Consider the following 19,891-nt stretch of genomic DNA (forward strand, 5'->3'; position numbering starts at 1 on the left):
TCTGCTTTCGCAAACACAGACTCGGATTTACGTTTCCGTTTTTGAACAAGGGCCATTTAACAGATTAGATTAAACAATATCTGATCCCAGTTCAGCGCTTAACTTGTCTGGTTAGTTTGTCTGGTCACACGCACTTGCTTTTGGCCGAGGCGGCCCTAACGGTTTGACAGACAACCCTGTGAGCCAATCATATTTGTCCTGAATTGCGAGTATCCATACACGTGCGAGTACCAGATCTGTAAGGCGGGCGTTGTGAGTAGGCGTCAAAGACACTTAGGAAGAGGAGGTCAAGCAAGTTGCATGAGTGTGAAAAACGTGAGGCTGATTTAAGGGAAGATAATCCGATAAATACAGGTTCAGTAGGATTGTATAGTTTATGCTGCGTTTATTAGGATCCAGTGCTGAAATTAGAAGGCTGTGTTGGCGTGCATGTTTGTTTATCATTTGGTAAGAGCCCTTGCTAGCTAATGCTAATCTGTTAGCGTGTTCTCACGGGTTGACAGCCAGTTACCACGAGTAAAATTATGTGTTTTGCTTACTAAAAGTCAGCATTATTAAACGTACAGAAGTAATGTGTGGTCTTTTTTCGTAAGATTTTAGCTTGGGCTTTAACGTGTGCCTGGTAACCGTATTGCTGGGCAGCTGTACTTGTCTTTTGGACCTTGTGTCACGGTCACGGTCGTCATGTTTCACTCAGTGCCCCGTCGTCCTGTCTGTGACATCGGACTGAACACAGCGAGGCTTCAGAACAGCAGGTTATTTGGAAATGCAGGAGAGGAGAGCAGGAGTCCATGGCTGGGCAGGAAGGTGGTTCTGTTGCTGTCCTGGCTCCATAGGACAGGTGTGGGTGCCAATAAAAAGGCTGATGGTCAGAAAAGGAAAGGACTGCTGTCCATATTTGCGGATCACTGCGGCTTTCTGACAGGTCAGAGGCTCCGGCGTGCTTGCCAGGCAAGTGAGCTTTACTCCAACCTGTACTCCGAGAGAACCAAGCGGACCCTGGCTGGCCACATATGGCGCAGATTTCAGAACAAGCATGCCCCTTCTGCTGGGAAACTTATGGCGGCTCTGGCCGTCTTCATGTGGGAGAACGAGAAGATCCAAGATGAGGAGATACGCAGGTAAGATGTCTTAAAAACGCATTTACCTGTGCAGACGTTTAGGGTGACAAACTGCAGCAATATTGATCACATGTGCAGAGGATGTAAGGGTTATTGTGGTGCATATTATGTGAAACGTTAAAGACTGAGAATGACCATGTGTAAATGCTTATTTAACCAGGAAGTTCCTTGATAATAACATATCTTTGTAAAAGTAACCCTGTCAAGACACCATTATATATGCACAAGCTAATAATTACAATTATTAAAACAGAAATAAACATAGAACAAGCACAAAGTCCAACTTAAGAGTAGCATTTGCACTCCTCAGTAGAGTATAGAAGTAGCACTTTAAACTCTCCCAAAGAGAAAGGCATTAGGCTTTAGTGTGCACTTAAGATTATTCCATGACCAAGGTACAAAACAAGTGAATGCTGTTCATGAAAAAAAATCCTGGGAAGTGTAAAAAAGGGTCTAACTGAAGAACCACAACTCACTGACAGTATTAAAAAAAGTACACAAATAAGAAAGGAGTTTACCCAGCATAGCTTTGTGCATATACCGATGTCTGCCTATGCTTATAAAAGGTTAAGTCACCATATTATACAGAATAAAATGTGCACCATGCAATGGATTTGTTGTCAAACTTAAAAAAAAACTATGAAATACCTAAACTATGAGAAAGTAGTTTGCGTATAAATCTTACTAGTATTATACCGTAGTCAGGATGTTAACAAATGTAGCCTGAATAAGTTTTTTCTTTGCGTATAAATTAAAACAGGCTCTGTTCTGATAATAAAATCTCAAATTTAACCTTCAGCTTTTCTTTTACTACAAGCTCAGTGTGTGATAATAAAATAATCATGTAGCCAAATACCCAAATTTAGTTTTATTTGCATTATGCACCGACTATAGTCCATACAGTGTTGCAGGAGTCAAGACATTTTAAAAGTAAAGAAGAAAATAATTTGACCAATTAAAAATTGCAGGATGCCGCGTTCTGAACAAGCTATAGATGATGCAGATATATATATATTTTCTAAACTATTTATCTGTGGATTTATTACGCCTTTCTGTGGTACCATCATCAGAACACTGAACAATGTAGTCACTTTTATGAAATAACTGCAGGGATTATATATATTTTTAAAGCACCATAGCCATTCTTTTTGTGGTGTTTTACCAAAACAGTAGGATTTGTGCATTACAGCACATTTTATTGATTTGTCAGTAATCAGTGCACTAAACCTGTTCTGACACTGGAATCTCTCTTGAAGGTGTGGATTTGAACTACAGGCCTTGGAGACCGTGAAATGTCTGTACGTATCATCAGGATCTGTGGCTGCAAATCAGGAAAGTGACTGGGAAATTGTGATGGAGAAGAAGGATTTCAGAGTATGGAAGCGACCCATTCCCAACAGTCACCTTTATGAATACAGAGGTAAGCTATTTGTAATCTCATATGTATGATTTTCTCTATTAAAGCGTTCTCTGCATTCTGCATTTCTGAATAGTCACTCTTTGTTGTGTTTTTTTTTTTGGTTGGTTTTCCTTGCAGTATTAGGTTCCTACACCGATGTCACACCAAGACAGTTCTTCAACGTGCAGGTAAAGACTTTATAAATCTCACTCCATGCATCTATGTTGTCTGTCAAGTTCAGGAAGAAGCTAGAGAGGAAATCTAGTGAAACGACTGTTTGGCAGCTGCTAAACTCAGAACTCACTAGGAGGAAGGAAGCAGCTGTGGTTTTTTGTGCAGTATTTATTTTAGCCCCTGAACCTTTACAACAATGGCAAATGATTGCATATTGTATAACAGGTGGAACTGCTTGATTTAGTTTTGACATTCATTTTTTTTATTGTTGCGTTTCTTGAAAATGTGATGGCATTTTCTATTAGCAAGGTGCTCTCATGTATGTGTAGTTCAGAAGACTTGTGATTCTTTTGCTAACTTTTACCTTTTCTCCCAGTTGGACACCGAGTACAGGAAGAAGTGGGATTCTTTGGTTATCAAGCTTGACGTAGTTGACAGAGATGTCAGCACAGGCTCTGAAATTGTCCACTGGGCAACGCACTTTCCTGTAAGCTGCCAATGTTTTCTGTATCTGAAACAAATTAAACATTTGATTGGTTTTCTATTTACAAATCAGTAAGAACTTATATGGTCAAGTTGTTTTTTTTAATTATATTTTTAGACTATTCTATACTATGTATTTATTTTTTGTATTTTGTTAAATCTCCTCACAGTATCCCATGTATTCACGGGACTATGTTTATGTGCGTCGCTACGATGTTGACGTTGATAGTAACCTGATGATCTTAGTATCCAGGTAGGAATTTAAATATTTGTTTGAGTCAAATGGCTTGTCTTTTTGAACCATTCAAACATATATACTGTATTTATTCAAACTAAATGCCGTCTTAAATCTTTTATCATCTTGTGATTATTTTCTGTTCAGAGCTGTTCAGCATCCCAGAGTACCAGAGACTCAAGAATTTGTGAGAGTCCACTCGTACCAGTCTAAGATGGTCATCCGTCCTCACAAGTCCTTTGATGAGGTTTGTCACAAGTAGAAAACTTGAAAAAGTATTCAGCTGTATGTACCGTAATGATCTTTGCTGTACAAATTCTGAGATTGGTTTTATGTTTCCTCTGCAGAATGGTTTTGATTACCTGCTGACCTACAGGGACGATCCACAGACGGTTTTTCCTCGTTACTGCGTGAGCTGGATGGTGTCAAGTGGTGAGCTCTCTTCTCCTTCTGAAATCTGACAAGATAGAAGTTTATTGATCCCGCAGGAAATTCTTGAATGCTGCCTTCACTGCCTTTTATTTTACCTTATAATTAGTCAATTAAATTTGTGTATTCTAAAATGTACAGAAGTTCACTGTACTTTAAAAAAAAAAAATCAATTTATGTATTTATTTCTTCAGTAATTACATTTTACTTGAATATAAAAGTTTCTCCTTCACCACCCTGTTAGGGATGCCTGATTTTTTGGAGAAGCTGCACGTCGCTGCCTTAAGGGCCAAAAACTTGGAGGTAGGAATTCACGACTACACGGGCGTCATCAAGTCCAAGGACACCAACCGGCAGCCGAGCCAGGAGCGCATCAGTGGAGACAACACACACACCGGGAGTCCTAGGCAGATCTACGCCTGAGATGGACTTCCTTATAGACCAGGAGTTCACAATGGCATGTTTTCACTTGCATTAGAGTCCATCTAAAGCCCTCCAACCCAACTTTTAGTGAACAACTGCAAATAAAGTTTACAACCTACTCAACAGATGTGACCATCCGTAGCTGTCGACGTTCTGGTTGCAAACGAGACGTTTGAGAAGTGGACTGCATTGTTGACATCGCAGTCTTTGTGGCGAAAATATTGCAAAGTAAAATATCCGGACTGACGCTTTTTATTAGCCATTCAAAATTGTGACTCCTTTTTTTTTTTTTCCTTTCAGCTTTTAACATGTCCTGCAACCGTTTGTAAGATTGAGCCATACTTCTTGTTTATAGAGATGCTTTTGCCAAAGCGCAGTTTTTTTTTAATCATTGTAAAACTGTTGTCATCGACAAAGCATCTTTAAAACTGTTCAAACCACCAGCACCAAAATGACTGTCGTGGTGATTTAAGCGTGCTTTTAACAAGGCATCTACATAATTTGAGGATTTTTGACACACGAGGGTAATTGTGACTGAACTCTGGTGGACTGTTATCAGTTATCACTCGAAGGTGCTGGCCCACTGCCAGCTGAACTGTAACCAGTGGAAACAACCAGTTCCTTCATGGCATGGATATACAGCATGTTTCCTGTTTGCAACATGAGAGTTTTATATAACTTGATAAAGTGAATTAAAGAAAATAACACCATTGCTGTAGAAAAAAAGTTGACAAATGTAGGGCTTTTTTTCTTTTATGTTTTCAGGCGGTTAAGGATTTGTGGCCATCGACGTATCACTGTTTCTGTCCAGGTGTTTAAACTGCCAGCCTTCTGAAGAAAACCTCAGCACTGGAGCCGTAGTGTCTTATTAGAACCGTACAAACCCTCAAATACAAATGGTACTAAGTGCTTCTAGCAAGGAAAAAACACGTATGGCCCCGTTTTGATTTCATTTGAGTTAATTTGTCTCATTTCAGGTCAGATTATGGTCTTTTTTTTGTGTTTTCATCAGATTTTTTTTGTACTCTTGGATTTATTTGTGGGTTTTGTGTATTTTACTGCAGACTCATAGCTAAAGTATTTTTATTTAACAGCCTACAAATCAGTCATTTGATCTTTTTTCTTATATACGTCCTACTGAAACTACAGTATTCACCCCTGTCAACATCGATGCAATTCTAAGAACTAATATGCAGGGGTTTAATGAATGTACAAAAATAACCATCTGCTGTGGATAATACTGTTTACAGCTTGTCAAAGTGGCAAAAATGCCCCAATTAACTGTAAAAATGTCGTCCTATATTAAATTTTAATGTTTTTTTTTTTTGTGGCACATCTAAATGAATCATCTGTTTCATGATGGTGAAGGAAGTTCCAACTTTATGACAATGTTAAATTTTTTCAGATGCATGTCCTATTCAATAAACTTACAGTGTAGGAAGTGATATTTGATATGCAAATTATTATTTTTTTTTATGTTAATCTCATGGTCAAAACTGAAACTCACAAATTAAAACATGTATGCTGTAATTTAAAGCATTATTTCAAGATTTTTGGTCTTGCAGACGGTAAATCGGTTGTGATTAATTTTAGCGCGATATGAAATGTAGTTGCCTGGAATTGCAAAAATCGTTTCATGATGGAAAAAGCAGATCAAATAAACATATTTGTGTGCATCTTATCGTGTTCAGCTGGTGACTGGAGAGCAGCTTCGCCCTCAGCCTGCCAGACAAATGGTGTCTGCTAAAGTAACGTATAGTCCAGTTTAATGGGATAATCTGTAAACCTTGTTCCTGTCTGGGCCAACGGTTAGTGACAGACTGGCAGAAAGGCATTACGGTTTAATTAAAGCACTGTTGATTTTATGGTAGAACAAAATAATCTACAGGTCCTTCTCTAAAAAATTAGCATATTGTGATAAAGGTCATTATTTTCCATAATGTAATGATAAAAATGAAACTTTCATATATTTCAGATTCATTGCACACCAACTGAAATATTTCAGGTCTTTAATTGTTTTAATACTGATGATTATGGCATACAGCTCATGAAAACCCAAAATACCTGTCCCAAAAAATTAGCATATCATGAAAAGGTTCTCTAAACAAGCTATTAACCTAACCATCTGAATCAACAACGTAACTAAACACCTGCAAAAGATTCCTGAGGCTTTTAAAAACTCCCAGCATTGTTCATTACTCAAAACCACAATCATGGGTAAGACTGCCGACCTGACTGCTGTCCAGAAGGCCATCATTGACACCCTCAAGCAAGAGGGTAAGACACAGAAATAAATTGCTGAACGAACAGGCTGTTCCCAGAGTGCTGTATCAAGGCACCTCAGTGGGAAGTCTGTGGGAAGGGAAAAGTGTGGCAGAAAACGCTGCACAACGAGAAGAGGTGACCGGACCCTGAGGAGGATTGTGGAGAAGGGCCGATTCCAGACCTTGGGGGACCTGCGGAAGCAGTGGACTGAGTCTGGAGTAGAAACATCCAGAGCCACCGTGCACAGGCGTGTGCAGGAAATGGGCTACAGGTGCCACATTCCCCAGGTCAAGCCACTTTTGCATCTCTTCCCATTTTTTGTTTTGAAGAGAAAGTTGAGAGACGCAAGAGACAAGACACTCTGGATGAGCTTAAGGCCGCTATCGAAGCATCCTGGGCCTCCATAACACCTCAGCAGTGCCACAGGCTGATTGCCTCCATGCCACGCCGCACTGAAGCAGTCATTCATGCACAAGGATTCCCAACCAAGTATTGAGTGCATAACTGAACATGATTATTTGAAGGTTGGCGTTTTTTGTATTAAAAACACTTGTCTTTCATTGGTGGGATGAAATATGCTAATTTTTTGGGAAATTTTGGGTTTTCATGAGCTGTATGCCATAATCATCAGTATTAAAACAATTAAAGACCTGAAATATTTCAGTTGGTGTGCAATGAATCTGAAATATATGAAAGTTTCATTTTTATCATTACATTATGGAAAATAATGACCTTTATCACAATATGCTCATTTTTTGAGAAGGACCTGTACAACTAAGTAACCTACATGACTAAACTACTTTGGGAATTTTATGTTACTTGTATTTAAAAGAAAACATTTATCTGATAAAAACTGCTAAAATGTTACGTTATTCAGAACTAAAAACACAATTCTGTTATTGGTTATACTCCAATATTTTAGGAGTTTATCCATCTTTTATTCTTCACATTGTTTCCATAAAACCAATTTTTCTGGCCAATGAAATGATTTTTTTAATTCATGGAATGATTAAAAAAATGGTTGAATAAGGAAAAAAAAGGTAAAATGCTACACCCGTTTATATAGAACAATCTAAATGTCTTTGAAGCAGCTGCCTGTTAAACTGCATGAATATGTTTTGAACCGGGAGATGTTCTTTTAAAGTTTTATATTTGTCATTTTGTGATGATTTAATGTCAAGCACCAGGAGCAGACAGCACTTCTGATATTCTTTATTTTCTGTAAATACAAAGTAAATGTTCACGTTGCATCTACATAAATTATAAATCCTATTTTTCTTTTCACTCAGAAAAGACCCTTCAGTATTCTGCTGTATGCGGGCTGTGTTGTCTGGACCACCAAACCAGCGGTAGTTTTATTGATTTCTGTTTTTTACTGGATATACTTTGACATGATGAAGTAAGCAGAAAGAAAAATTAATACGGCAACGATTTAATTCCCTAATGGATAAAGTAACAGAGTGCTCTGCTGTCTTAGCCTTTGAGCTGTGACTTTGTAAGACATTTATTTGTGTCCCTGTTGTTTTCAGTAAGATCTGTCTGGCAGTTCAATTGACTTTATGTACCGTACTTTAAATATTAATTTAACAAAAAATACTCAAAACTCTTAGAACAATCCGTCTTATAAGACTCATTATTCTTAGAATAATAAACCTTTTTTTTTTACAAATATCAAATTCATAGTATGAAAAGGATGAGGTCTTTAAAAATAAAATAAATCTTTTTGATTCTTGTCTTTTATTTATATAAAAAAAAAAGGACTTTGGATTTTCCTGTGATGGACTTGCTACCTGTCCTGAGTGTACCCCGCCTCTCACACAGTGATGGCTGGACATGGGCACCAGCAAACCCCATGACCCGAAAAGGAAGAAGCAGGTAATGGATGGATGGACTTTGGATTTTATTTTATTTTTTAATCACAAATGTGTGATTAAATTTTACCTTGTAAGAGCTCACTCTCAGGACAGCATTACAAAGGCAGGGCCTGGTAGTTTCCTTGATCTCAGCAATCATTATTGTGTGTGTTCATCAATATTTAAACCACCACCATATGAAGTTTGGGTAAAAAAAAAAAAAAGATTAAATTAGGAGACGCAAGTAAAGGAGGAGTCTGGTTTTCACAAATGAAATTTATTGGTTCAGTCTATTAGTTACGATCAGAAGACACTGACTGAATGTTAAATAGGTAGCTGCAGTCTGTATGGACACCGTTGTGATGTAATTTTATTATAATTTCAAGAATAGAAACCGCTTCTGAATGTTCTGTGTTTTAGGTTGCAGACTTCATGCAGCTCTGTCTCGCCGTTCGAGTGCTACATCTGTGATGTATTTGCAGTCCTGACAGGCGACACATTGTTTTAATCTATGACCTCTACCAGACAGAGTTAAAAACCACAGAGCACTTACTGCAATTGATGTTTTCTATAAATTAAACGTACTTTGGCCGCCCAGTTAGTAGATAATGACAGTTATGAACCTCATGACACCTATTCGGTCTTTTAAAATGTTTGGTCTTTATTGGCCATAAAAAAAAGTAGCACACACAGGAGGTTTAGATAGTATTTATTAGTAATCGTTTTCCATTTTCACATTCATCATGATGTAAAATATACTTTACACTTAACGTATTATCTTATATCCATACACTACTTGTTGGTGATGGTTTCTTCGTTGCGCTCTGTTGAAGCGTTGAGATCCTCCAAACAGAAATGCAAAAATGGAAGTTGGTTACCTGTAGATTGTGCTCACAAGCCTCCAAAGTGCTTGGCACAACCATGGACAGATGATGCACTGCATGGTTAGATCAAGCACAATGGAGTCCTGGGCAAAGACTGGGGGGAAAAAAACACCAACCTCAAAACATATCACATTGGTCTTAATTGGTTCATAGACGCCAAAGGACATTAAATAATGTTGGCCCATTTTATTTCTGTAAGTTGGCAAGAAAAAAATAGTAAATCTATATATATATTTATCTCCATAAGCATAATCAACTACCAAAGAAATCCTGCAAAAAACGCAAAATTTTCCATTTTTCGTAGTAAGTTGTTTTACAAGCTGGTCCACTTCAGTTGTATTCGAAACGTAAAAATAAAATAAAAAAGAGCCAAAATGTTTGTCGGAAGGGACAAGTGACTCGTGGTTATGGTCTTAAAAAATAACCAGTGGTCACACAAAGATTAGAACAGCAGCGGTTGAGAACATCTGCAGAATAATTGGGGGGGAAAGGATTAGTCATAGGTCATGCTCACTGCGGAAAAAAAGGGTTACACCCTTCCTGCGCACAAACTGCGTCAAACCCCACCCTCTCGCCCGTCTCGTCGCAAACCTACGATACGCGACTGAAAGAAAGAAATATAAAAATTGTACCAATATTTTATAGCACAAACATTAAAACGAAACATTTAAGAAAATGTTTGCAGAAGGCCTTCATTATACCCATCGGTCCAGACGGCATACCAGCGATCAATGGAAACGGAATGTAGGCGATGTTAAGAATCATCGCATCTTGAAGAGTCCGGACCTTAAGATTTTGCTTGTAATTGACTCAAACCAAACCTTAGTGGCTCAATGACTTTTCAGTATGGTTGTCGTCCATCTGAGGACGTTAGCCTTCTCCTCAAGGTAAAGAGACAACCACTTTGGACATTTTTGTCCTAACCATGTTAACGGTCATTGAGTGCAATGTCAAGAGTCATGATACCATCAGACTAAAGGAGCTGTTTTCCCCAAACCGTCTCACAATCTTGTTATCTTCTCTTGAGTCTCTTTCAGCTCCCAAGGGACATCTTACTAAAACGAGAAAGCGTGGTGCGATAATCAACTTAGAGCTCAGACAACTGAAGCACTTTGTGTGATGAAATAACATAATGTATATCGATGTAAGCAAGAGAACCTCTACGTACCTAATGTCATGGAAATGGGAGTTCTTTATGTGCGAATGCTGGGTGGTGGCAATGAAACAGATGGCGGTTTTTCAGAGGATGTTTCGTGGAGATGGCTTTGATGGTAAGGTTTTAATGCACGGATGATTATGGCACATTGAAATGCTTTCTTACCTTGCTTTTTGAAGGTTTTTCCTTCTTCAAAAGGCTCACCTTGATGGGAGATTTTTCAAGAGCTGCCATCAAGTCACCTATGACTTATCAGTTTTGAATATAATTGTAAATCTGACCAAGGACAAACCAGATGTTAGAGGAAGAAAAATGACAACGCTGTTGAGTCGACAAGTCTCACAAACCAATTCGACAATCTGTTAAACTCTTTGAGTACGACTTAACTTACTCTTGATTTTACTGACATCTTCCTCAAGTTGTCTTTTTATCATTTGGTCTTTTCGAGAAACCCACCTTCCCATGCGCTCTTAAAGTTGAAGTACAGATGCAGCCGGTTGATGGGTGAAGGCTGGACGATCGGAGCGGAGTCTTGGTGGGAGTCTTCCAGCTTGCTCTACTGGAGAAAGACTGTCCCGACTGCGTCCTCGGCACCCTTCAAGTCCCCATCTCCTGCCCCTCCTTCAAGCTAGGAGGGGTTGGTGATGTTCTCTTGGGATAGGTGCTCTGGCGATGAAGACTTGGTCAGTCTGGGATTGGATAAGGATTGGGGAGTTTGGGGGGGCCTCTGGTTCCGCATTTCATAAATATTAATACAGAGTCCGCCCTCTCTAAATGGGTAGATTCTTTAATTTTGTTGGAGGGGGAAGTGCTTTATTCACTTAATGGCTTTTATTAGTGCCCAGTCCTCAACTCTTTCATTAGCTAAAGTGCTGCTATAATTTACAGGGTAAAGGGGGGGTGGGGTAGAGGTGATGTCTGGGGAGGGTCGAAGCTGCTGCTGCTGCTGGACAGCAGGCGTTACCCTCAACCGCTGCAGCTTTTACTGAAAAGCAGCTTAGATGGGAAAGAACTTTAGAGTAAAACATTGAACTCTTTTCCAAAACTTCACGGTTGTGAAAACTTTCTTGCGCCTTAACGTTTTAGTCACCGACTTCTGTTTTATTTCTGTTACGTAACAAATGTGCACACGATGTACCTGAACACAAAAAAAGGTTTTATATTTGAACACGCTTTTGAACAAATGGTGTTGAAAATGTTGCAGTCTATTACAGTGAATTAAAAAACAGAAAATAAAGATTTAGCTTTTGCTACCACACGTAGCAAACAATAAAAACCTAAAATAAAGATTCAGACAATGTCGTTGTGTATTGTATTAGATTGCTCCGGTGTTTCAAGGATGTCAATGTCCTCCCCTTTTTTTTTGAACAAAAGAACAAAAATACTACCAATATGCTCATACTTGAAAAACAATTTTCATATTGGTTGTACTTTGATTCTATTGTAGACAGATTCCAGAGAAAAACTAACCCAAATCTTTGTTCTTCAAATGTTCAATCTATCATGCTTTAGCGCGCACTACCATCTTATTTTTCCAACTGTATGTGCAGACGGCGCAAAATGGCTCCTCCACTGCATGATGCCTGCTGCATACTAACGTCTGCTAAAACTAGCCTGCAGAATCGCAAGAAGCACCAATAAAATAAAAAAAAAAGGTTTATTTGGAGTTTCACTTGTGAACAGCTTGCATCCAATGACCCTGGGCTGCATCTGAGCGAATGAACTGATTAACCTGAGTGGCCGTCCCCACCAGGGAGAGAGCGCGAACCACCAGGCTGAAGAACTGGCTTCATCATCAATGTCACATAAATCATTTAGCTGAACAGTGCTTTCAAATGCAACCTACCCCCCCACCCCGCTCTTTCACGCTAAATGCATGTGGTGACACGAGTACAAGATTAACTCAACAATGCCACATTTGTTCTCACTTTTGTCACTAATATACAAAATTATTAATTTACATGGAAAAAACAGCTGCTTACACTTTCAAGTTTTTATTTATATAGTAAATAAAACCAGAGCAAAAATAAGATTCACTTAAAAGTTTTTATTGTAGTTTTGTTGATAATGCAAGCCTTAACAAACATTCAATATGAACTATTAATGGTGTTAAGTACTGTCCCCCCATCTCTTAAATGTGATATCGGTGTCACTTTTCTTAAATAAAGCAAACTGGAAACCAGATGTGAAAGACACAGATGTATTTTTTGACATGTTTGGTGATTTACTGAGCAACTTTGTGACACAGGCACTTAAAACTTCTTTATTTTTTCACCAGCTGAATAACGTCTTCGTCCTCCATAACATGGTCTTTGCCCACCTTTTGAGGGTTGTGCTTCACAGACGAGCCCCACACGAGTGCACTGGAACAAAAGGAGTTCAAATATTAGTGAAACAATCCTACCATTAATCCACTCTTTGATAAAACAATAAATACACTATAAAATTAGCCAGATGACGGGGATAGCATCTTTAAGCTGAAGCCTTCTAACGGTTTGACTCATCCATTCCCTTGAGGGCGTTTAATGCGCCGAGGCACTAACACACAGACTGATTGATGACTTAGGCTCACCCATTTACTGGTGAAACATCATGGATCAAAACTAAACTCTCCACTGCTTCTTCAAAGTATTTTGCCATTAATTGATCAATGGCATTTTAAATTAGAGATGCACTGATACCTTTTTTCCCCCCCACACCATGCAGTTCCACTAGCAATCAAGGAGCATAAACCGAGCAATATCGTAGTTTTTCCAACCGGCGACGGTTTCTTTTCGAGGAGGCTGCGGCATATACTACGTCATTGGAGTCTTTTTTTTTTACGATGGCCGAGATGCAATTTAGTATCTTCCAGGCAGGCTAAGGCAGAATATTCGGATGCGGCCAACCTCTGTGACTCCAGTTTTACTTCTTCAAATGAAAAGACCCTTGATACATACAACAGGAAGGTTTATGTGACAAACAGGAGGGGAGGGAGTCCAGTTACTGTAGTCTCAAGCACATAACAGAATGAATAGCACTTCTTTAAAAGACACACACATCAAGTGCGACTACTATTGCTTGGCTAAATTCCAAATCCTGGCACTGGCCGTAAAATACCTCTCTGCAGAGTATGGTGTTCAGCATGCCAACACACTGATCTGAGATACTGGGCCATCCACTGTCAATACAAATATTATATAAAGGCATCTTAATACAAAATGTTAATGTATATTTTATCAAACCTGCACCCACTTAGTAAGAAGGTAAGTGTGATAAATTGATGGATGGAAATCCTATACAGTAGTCCCTCGCTACTTTGCGGTTCATTGCGGATTCGCTATATCGCAGATTTTCAAAATACGATTGGACATGACACAAATGGCTGATCGATGGATGAGCCATGGATTGTTTATTTAAAATAAAATATTTTTAATGATTTTGCACCATGTGTGCAGCCCACAAGTGCAGGTGAAAGCTCCCTCCTGCAGCAGATCAGCTGATTTCCTTCTCTGCCACGCACACATTTCTCCTGCTGCGGCTTTGTGAAGGGTTAACCCTTTGCTGTCCAGATGCACCGATCGACTTTTGTCTTCTAACTTAAAATTCAAAGTGTGTCGCATAGTAAAATCGTCATAATCACAAAAGATAAGTGTTAAAAGTTATTTTTAATCATTTTAGAACTTCTATGTTCAGTTGTCGAAGTGTAATTGATCAAGAAGTACATTTCTGCTCCGTGCTGCAGAGCTGTGACATCCCTTTGATGTCCTGCTGCACTTCTCTTCTCTAAAATTTAAATACTGTAATATTTTAAATAAACGATCCATGATGTATGGATTGTTAATTTAAAATGTTACAGAATTTAAATTGTTTATTTAAGAAGGGAGATTGGGAGTAACAGGTGATGAGTGAGAGTGATTACAGCCTGGCACGTCATGACAAAGTTTACTGTATCCCTATGTCATGGATTTTCACTTATCGCGGGTGGGCGTGGCCAAAACAACCGCGATAAACGAGGGACTGCTGTACTTGCCAGTCAACGTGCCATACAGTCTTCTTCCTGGTCCCTAAAAAAAAACCTTTACTTTTACAACCATGGTTTGAGTTTTCTTTTTTGATGTTGCTTTAATTCTGTGTGAATTATTTAGATATAATTCATAGCATGTTTTTTTTTTTTTTTTACAATACTAATAACTAAAAAGTACAGTTTGTAATCCACTCCATTACCGTTTATTGCAAGAATATTTCCAAATTGCTAAAACTGATCCTCTTCACTAAACTGCCCATTTTGGTATTGTCAGAACTCTATAATATACTCACTACTTTAATTCTTTGATGAGGTTTTTATGAATCTTTAGGCAGAAATCCTCCACTGAAGTCCGTCCGTTAGGGAGTACAACAGGAGAAGTGTAGTCAGGTAGCTGGCCTTTGGGTTTTGTGTAGCTGCAGATAAACACATTGTCTCAGATGTTACAACATGGACACGCTCATCTTTTTAGTGCAGTGTTTAAATCTGGGATTGCACAAAATTCCCAACTACATTCTTACATGCGCACAAGCTGCAAGTAGTCCCACATCTTCTCCAGCAGGTCATCAAAGTTCCAGCGGTGGTGGGCTGAGATGGGCACGCAGTGGGGCACTTTGTAGATGACATCAAGCTCCTCGATAGAGATCTGGTCTATTTTATTGAGCACAAAAATGCACGGGATGTAGACCCTGTTGAGATAAGAACGTGATCCTCAGTGTTGCCAGTTTATTTATCCTACTTATTAACGGACAGTCAATTTAATAGTTTTTTTTTTGTAAGTGTTTTTCATTATTAGGCTAAAGGAGGAATGACTAACAAATTTTACCGCTAGTAGTTATTTTTTGCCGAACTCAATGTTTTTGCCATGGTTATTTGAACACAGGGTGCAAGCCTGCAGTGTGTTTAAACCAATTTGCATATTTATTTATGAGTACAGGGCAGTCCTAGCAGCTGCGGTTTATCCCACGCACATTGGGATGTATGAAGGGGTGCAGACATGTGCATGTGCATGGTTTGGTAAATCAGATTTTTGTGTGTACGCACTTTTTGAATTTTGTCCATATGCCAACTTTCGGTAAGAAAGCTGCACACTCCTTCCGAGGACCCTTTATCCTTACCAGAAAATCATATAATGTAAAGACAACACTAAGTTTGTGGATGAGTCCAACAAATATTTGATATACAGTAATTTATTGGGATATAATGGTTTGTTTCTCTACAGCTGCATGGAGATTAGAATCATTCAACTTCTGTTGTCTTGAACATAAAATAATGAAGTTTCAGATTTTGTCCATGAACTCACTACTTATTATTCGTTCCACATTACAAATGCATTTATTGCGTCACGTGAAGCTTAGTACATTGAACTCTAATGTTGTATATTTAGGTGAAAAAAAAAAGGACTGTTTAAAAGAGCGAAAGAGCATTTTAAATGCATCTGCACCAGTGTAGGAGTTCCCATTACATTTCAGAGTTCAACAGACTACACCCACAGGAAACACCAGAGGGTCCAGTCCAGCAGCTTACCGGTTTCCCTCCACCACATCAATAAGGTCATCAGCTGTGACATCACTGCGCAGAGTGATGTCGGCGTTGTGGATCTTGTACTCCGACAGGATGCTTTTAACGGTCTCAGCATCCAGCTCACTTTGTGCACACTAATGAAAACAAATCAAATAAAACTTGTCAGAATACAATTATCCTGTGTGGCTACTGATTCGGAGGTTAATGTAAAGAGAGTTTTTCATATTTCTACTTAAGCCTTATGTCGTGTGAGACGCACCGTGGCAGTAAAGTTGATGCCTCCTTTGTCCTTTTTCTTAAACCCGATGTTGGGTGGTTGTTTGTTAAGTCGGATGCCAAAGCCCTCAAGCTCGTGTTCAATGAGCTTCTTATGAAGAAGAGGCTTTAACACGTCGAGCACTATCAGGATTAGATTGCAGGTTCGAGCCACTGATAACAACAAGGAGGTAGGAAAGACAGCTGTTAACTTTGTGTGCAAGAGAACGTCATTATGTTTTTAGTGGCTACAGTAGGAATTTGTGGTATTTTTGTCTTTTAAACTATTTATTTTACTATTAGAAGTGCTCAATATTGTGCAAAACCCACTGATGGCCATTAAGAGCATAAAACACAATTATGAAGTGAATGAAACAACTGAAAATGTGCTGTAATACATCATGTTTTAGGTTATAAATAATTCTGATTTCTAAAGTAGTTTCTGACAACGCAATACAGTTTCACTTAATTATATCTGTTGTTTTTTGTTGTTGTTTAGCAGCAATATTCACGACTGCAAGAGTACCTGCGATGACCTGTCGGCCTCTCCCCTTGCCGTCCTTGGCTCCCTCAATGATTCCTGGGAGATCCAAGAGCTACAAAGAAACAAATAATCAATTGATAAGTTCTCTACAAACTGCAAATTAAAGATTAGTTTACTAGACCATAAAGGAAGAAAGAAAAAAATCTTGTACCTGAATTTTGGCACCTTTATACCGAATAACTCCAGGCACAGTTGTAAGTGTTGTGAACTCATAGGCTGCAACCTCAGAGTACACACCTGCAAGGTTACTGAGCAGGGTAGACTTTCCAACTGAAGGAAAACCAACAAAACCAACTCGGGCGTCACCGGTTTTTGCAACATCAAAACCTGAAAGTAGGAGAATTTAAAATGTGAATTTCTGTGAAGGTGATGAAATGACACATCTGTTTTAAAGCATCATAGAAGAAGAAAAAACTAAAACGTAAAAAAAATTAAGCCAACTCTGGAGCAGGAAGCGGATTATATCTGAAATATTGTAATCTTACCTTCGCCTGTTCCACCCCCACTGCCGCCTTTCGGTGTGATGAGTTCCCTCCTCAGTTTGGCTAAACGTGCTTTGAGCAGACCCAAGTGGTGAGCTGTGGCCTTGTTCTTTTGCGTCCTGGTCATCTGCAGTGAGAGGTAACAGCAGAGTGCATGACAGTGTAATAAGCAACTTAAAGTGCCTGGATCTTCTCACCGCTCAGGCTGCTGAATCTCTTTAAAGCTGAGATTTAGAAAGGATGTAACCTGATATTGTTTCAAACTGATTAAATAGAATTTTTATAAATGCTAGTTCATTGTAATGATGATGATGATACATTAAAAAAAAAACAATCAACTATATTAGCACTAAATTCTTGTTTAGTTTGAATGCTGTATGGTTTCTATTTATAATTATCCACCTACATTTGGGGTTGTCTTCAAAAATAATAAAAAAAATAAAAAATAAATGCTGCCAGAGGGTTTTATGATGGGGTTTTATGTGAGCTCAATAAAGACAAAAAAGTTCATTTAATTGTGAATAAATAAACACCAATAAACAAATAACAAGACATTCACAAACAAAATTGTGTTAATTTGAGTTTCCCGTTGTGCACCTGTGGGCCACCGTAGTTTTTCCAGCTCTGTGTTGCCAACACACTGATCGTTAGGTAACCTGTGATCCTTAATGTAATATATCATGAGACAGACGATTGTTAACAACTCTACAGGGTCCATTGTCTTTTACATCAACAAACATTAACATATATAGTCATTATATGTGCTATGAAAACAATTAGCTGTCAATTAAACCGAAGCTAGCTTAAGTCACATACATCCGTTGTATTCTTAATTCACAATGCATTTTAAATAAATATATACAACCTATTTTATTATTATAACACTTTAACGGATCGAAAAACCAGCTGGTCCATAATATAGAGCAAACGGATCTCTGCTGTGATGGACACTTTGGCGTTTGCGTGTAGCCGTGTTAGCTAAAACGTGACAGACAAGTTTATAACTAAGCCCTCAATATTCGACTTACCTCATTTTCTATTTCTGCTATTTTAGCGAGTATGCTCATGGTGACGATAGCTTCGGTGCACACTTCACGTTAGGAATATTATCTGGAGAGATTTTACAAGAAATATGACAAAAACCTAGCCGCCGAGTAGCTCACACCACGCAAACGCGGCTGTTTCCGAAGAAATCTCGCGAGATCAGAGATTGTGCATTAAAACGGGTGCTATGCCCGATGTGTTGACTCGCAGGAAAAATGTCTTTACAAGGTTCTGACATTATAAATTGACTACAGTAAACCTGTTGATCTGAAATGACAAAATCTAAGGCAAGATGATAAAATATTGTGCAGGACAAGCATTTAAATTTAAGTTTGATATGCGAGCTGAAATGTTGTTTTTCTTGTTCTTTTGGAATTTAATTACGGTAATTAATGCACACAACTGATTTTTTAAATGCAACAAAACTCCGGTGATTATCACATATTTGTCTTGTGCCACATAAAGGAAGCTTGTTTTTAAATTCTCAGTCAAAAAATAAAAATGTCTTGCATCATAATTTCTTGTTGGTTTATTTTAAATAGAATAAATAATGAACAAATATTTTTTTATTTTAAAATTTGGGTTTCAATACCTAGATATTTTCCACTAGATTTTTGCAATTTTGAATTAATTTGTATGAAAAACAGCAATACATTAGCTGTAAGCTCACTCAAGAAAAAAGTTCATTGCAACATTTGACTCTAAATCAGAATTACTGTAAGGCTGCAAGGTTTTCCTTCATGCAGTTTTAGCCAAGATGAACTAGCATACTGACAATGAAGTGTGCATGCATGTCTGAATATCAGGCTTTTTTGTAGCTAATTATATTCTATGACATGTTCTTTTGTGTGTTGCCAGTGCCACGTGCCTTGTAATCCTTACAATCCTTGTGAATCTTTCATGTGAGTTCGCTCACAGTGACACCCCTTGAAAAGGGAGCAGCCGAAAGAAGAACAACAGCAAAGTTTAAGTTTGTGTATATCAAATGAGTTCAAAGGTTTTTCTCTATATGCACCTTATTTATGCTTTTAATCTTTGTAAATTGCACACTTGATCTCTGCCTGGAAACTGTGGCTAAATCAGCTTCCTACTATATAATAATGTGCATTCTACTTGTAAAAAATGAAAATAAAAATGGCTGCTACAAGTTTATTGCTGGAGCACACTTTACTCTGATGATGCGCTCAGATAAAAAAAAAACTGTGTATGCCGTATTGGTTGGTCTGAGAGAAAATAAACTTTGTCTTTGGTGATTTGAGAAGCTTGTTTTATGCAGCAACACCTACAAACCTTCTTTAATAGTCCTAATTGATACACCATCTCACTCAAAAAAAAAAAAAAAAAAAAAGAACACAGCCCTGTCTAATTGTGTATTTTTAATATTTAATTATTATCAGTAAAGTTGCATACAATATAATCTCTCATTGGAATCTTTGTTGCTAAAGTTTGTCAACTGCACAGCTGTCATTTTTGCAAACTTTCTTGTTGATTTATTGGTTTGTGGGTGACAAATTCAACACAGCTGACTGGATGAGTGACCAACCCATGCTTTGCTCTGTGTAACTCCAGTAAACATGGGCAAATACTGAATAATAATGCCTATTGGGTAAAATA

General features: G+C 38.2%; 2 protein-coding genes across 2 annotated transcripts; one reads left to right on the top strand and one right to left on the bottom strand.

Annotated features, from left to right (window-relative positions):
* Positions 1–393: 393 nt before the first annotated feature.
* On the top strand, positions 394–4,783 carry stard7 (StAR-related lipid transfer (START) domain containing 7). Its single transcript, XM_037692457.1, has 8 exons — positions 394–1,121; positions 2,378–2,541; positions 2,659–2,708; positions 3,071–3,181; positions 3,348–3,430; positions 3,560–3,659; positions 3,760–3,844; positions 4,086–4,783. The coding sequence occupies exons 1-8, from the start codon at positions 685–687 to the stop codon at positions 4,262–4,264; spliced, it is 1,209 nt and encodes a 402-aa protein (XP_037548385.1). The 5' UTR covers positions 394–684; the 3' UTR covers positions 4,265–4,783.
* Positions 4,784–12,454: 7,671 nt separating this feature from the next.
* On the bottom strand, positions 12,455–18,432 carry drg1 (developmentally regulated GTP binding protein 1). The gene is made up of 9 exons (XM_037692339.1): positions 18,262–18,432; positions 17,237–17,360; positions 16,903–17,078; positions 16,734–16,803; positions 16,212–16,381; positions 15,956–16,086; positions 14,950–15,117; positions 14,722–14,844; positions 12,455–12,785 (listed from the first exon to the last, which is right to left on the bottom strand). Exons 1-9 carry the CDS (start codon positions 18,298–18,300, stop codon positions 12,686–12,688), a joined length of 1,101 nt encoding a protein of 366 aa, XP_037548267.1. The 5' UTR covers positions 18,301–18,432; the 3' UTR covers positions 12,455–12,685.
* Between the last annotated feature and the right edge of the window lie 1,459 nt (positions 18,433–19,891).

This window comes from Nematolebias whitei, chromosome 18, assembly GCF_014905685.2.
Source record: "Nematolebias whitei isolate Nwh7 chromosome 18, NemWhi1, whole genome shotgun sequence".
NCBI lineage: Eukaryota > Metazoa > Chordata > Actinopteri > Cyprinodontiformes > Rivulidae > Nematolebias > Nematolebias whitei.

Bases quoted from the DNA above. Each gene is read 5' to 3' on its own strand.
- stard7 (XM_037692457.1), top strand. From the start codon at position 685: ATGTTTCACTCAGTGCCCCGTCGTCCTGTCTGTGACATCGGACTGAAC. The intron at 3,182-3,347 runs GTAAGCTGCCAA...ATCTCCTCACAG, and splicing joins ACTGGGCAACGCACTTTCCT to TATCCCATGTATTCACGGGA. The intron at 3,845-4,085 runs GTGAGCTCTCTT...CCACCCTGTTAG, and splicing joins GAGCTGGATGGTGTCAAGTG to GGATGCCTGATTTTTTGGAG.
- drg1 (XM_037692339.1), bottom strand. From the start codon at position 18,300: ATGAGCATACTCGCTAAAATAGCAGAAATAGAAAATGAG. The intron at 16,087-16,211 runs GTGCGTCTCACA...TGTTTTCATTAG, and splicing joins GCATCAACTTTACTGCCACG to TGTGCACAAAGTGAGCTGGA. The intron at 14,845-14,949 runs GTAAGAATGTAG...GTTTATCTGCAG, and splicing joins TACTTGCAGCTTGTGCGCAT to CTACACAAAACCCAAAGGCC.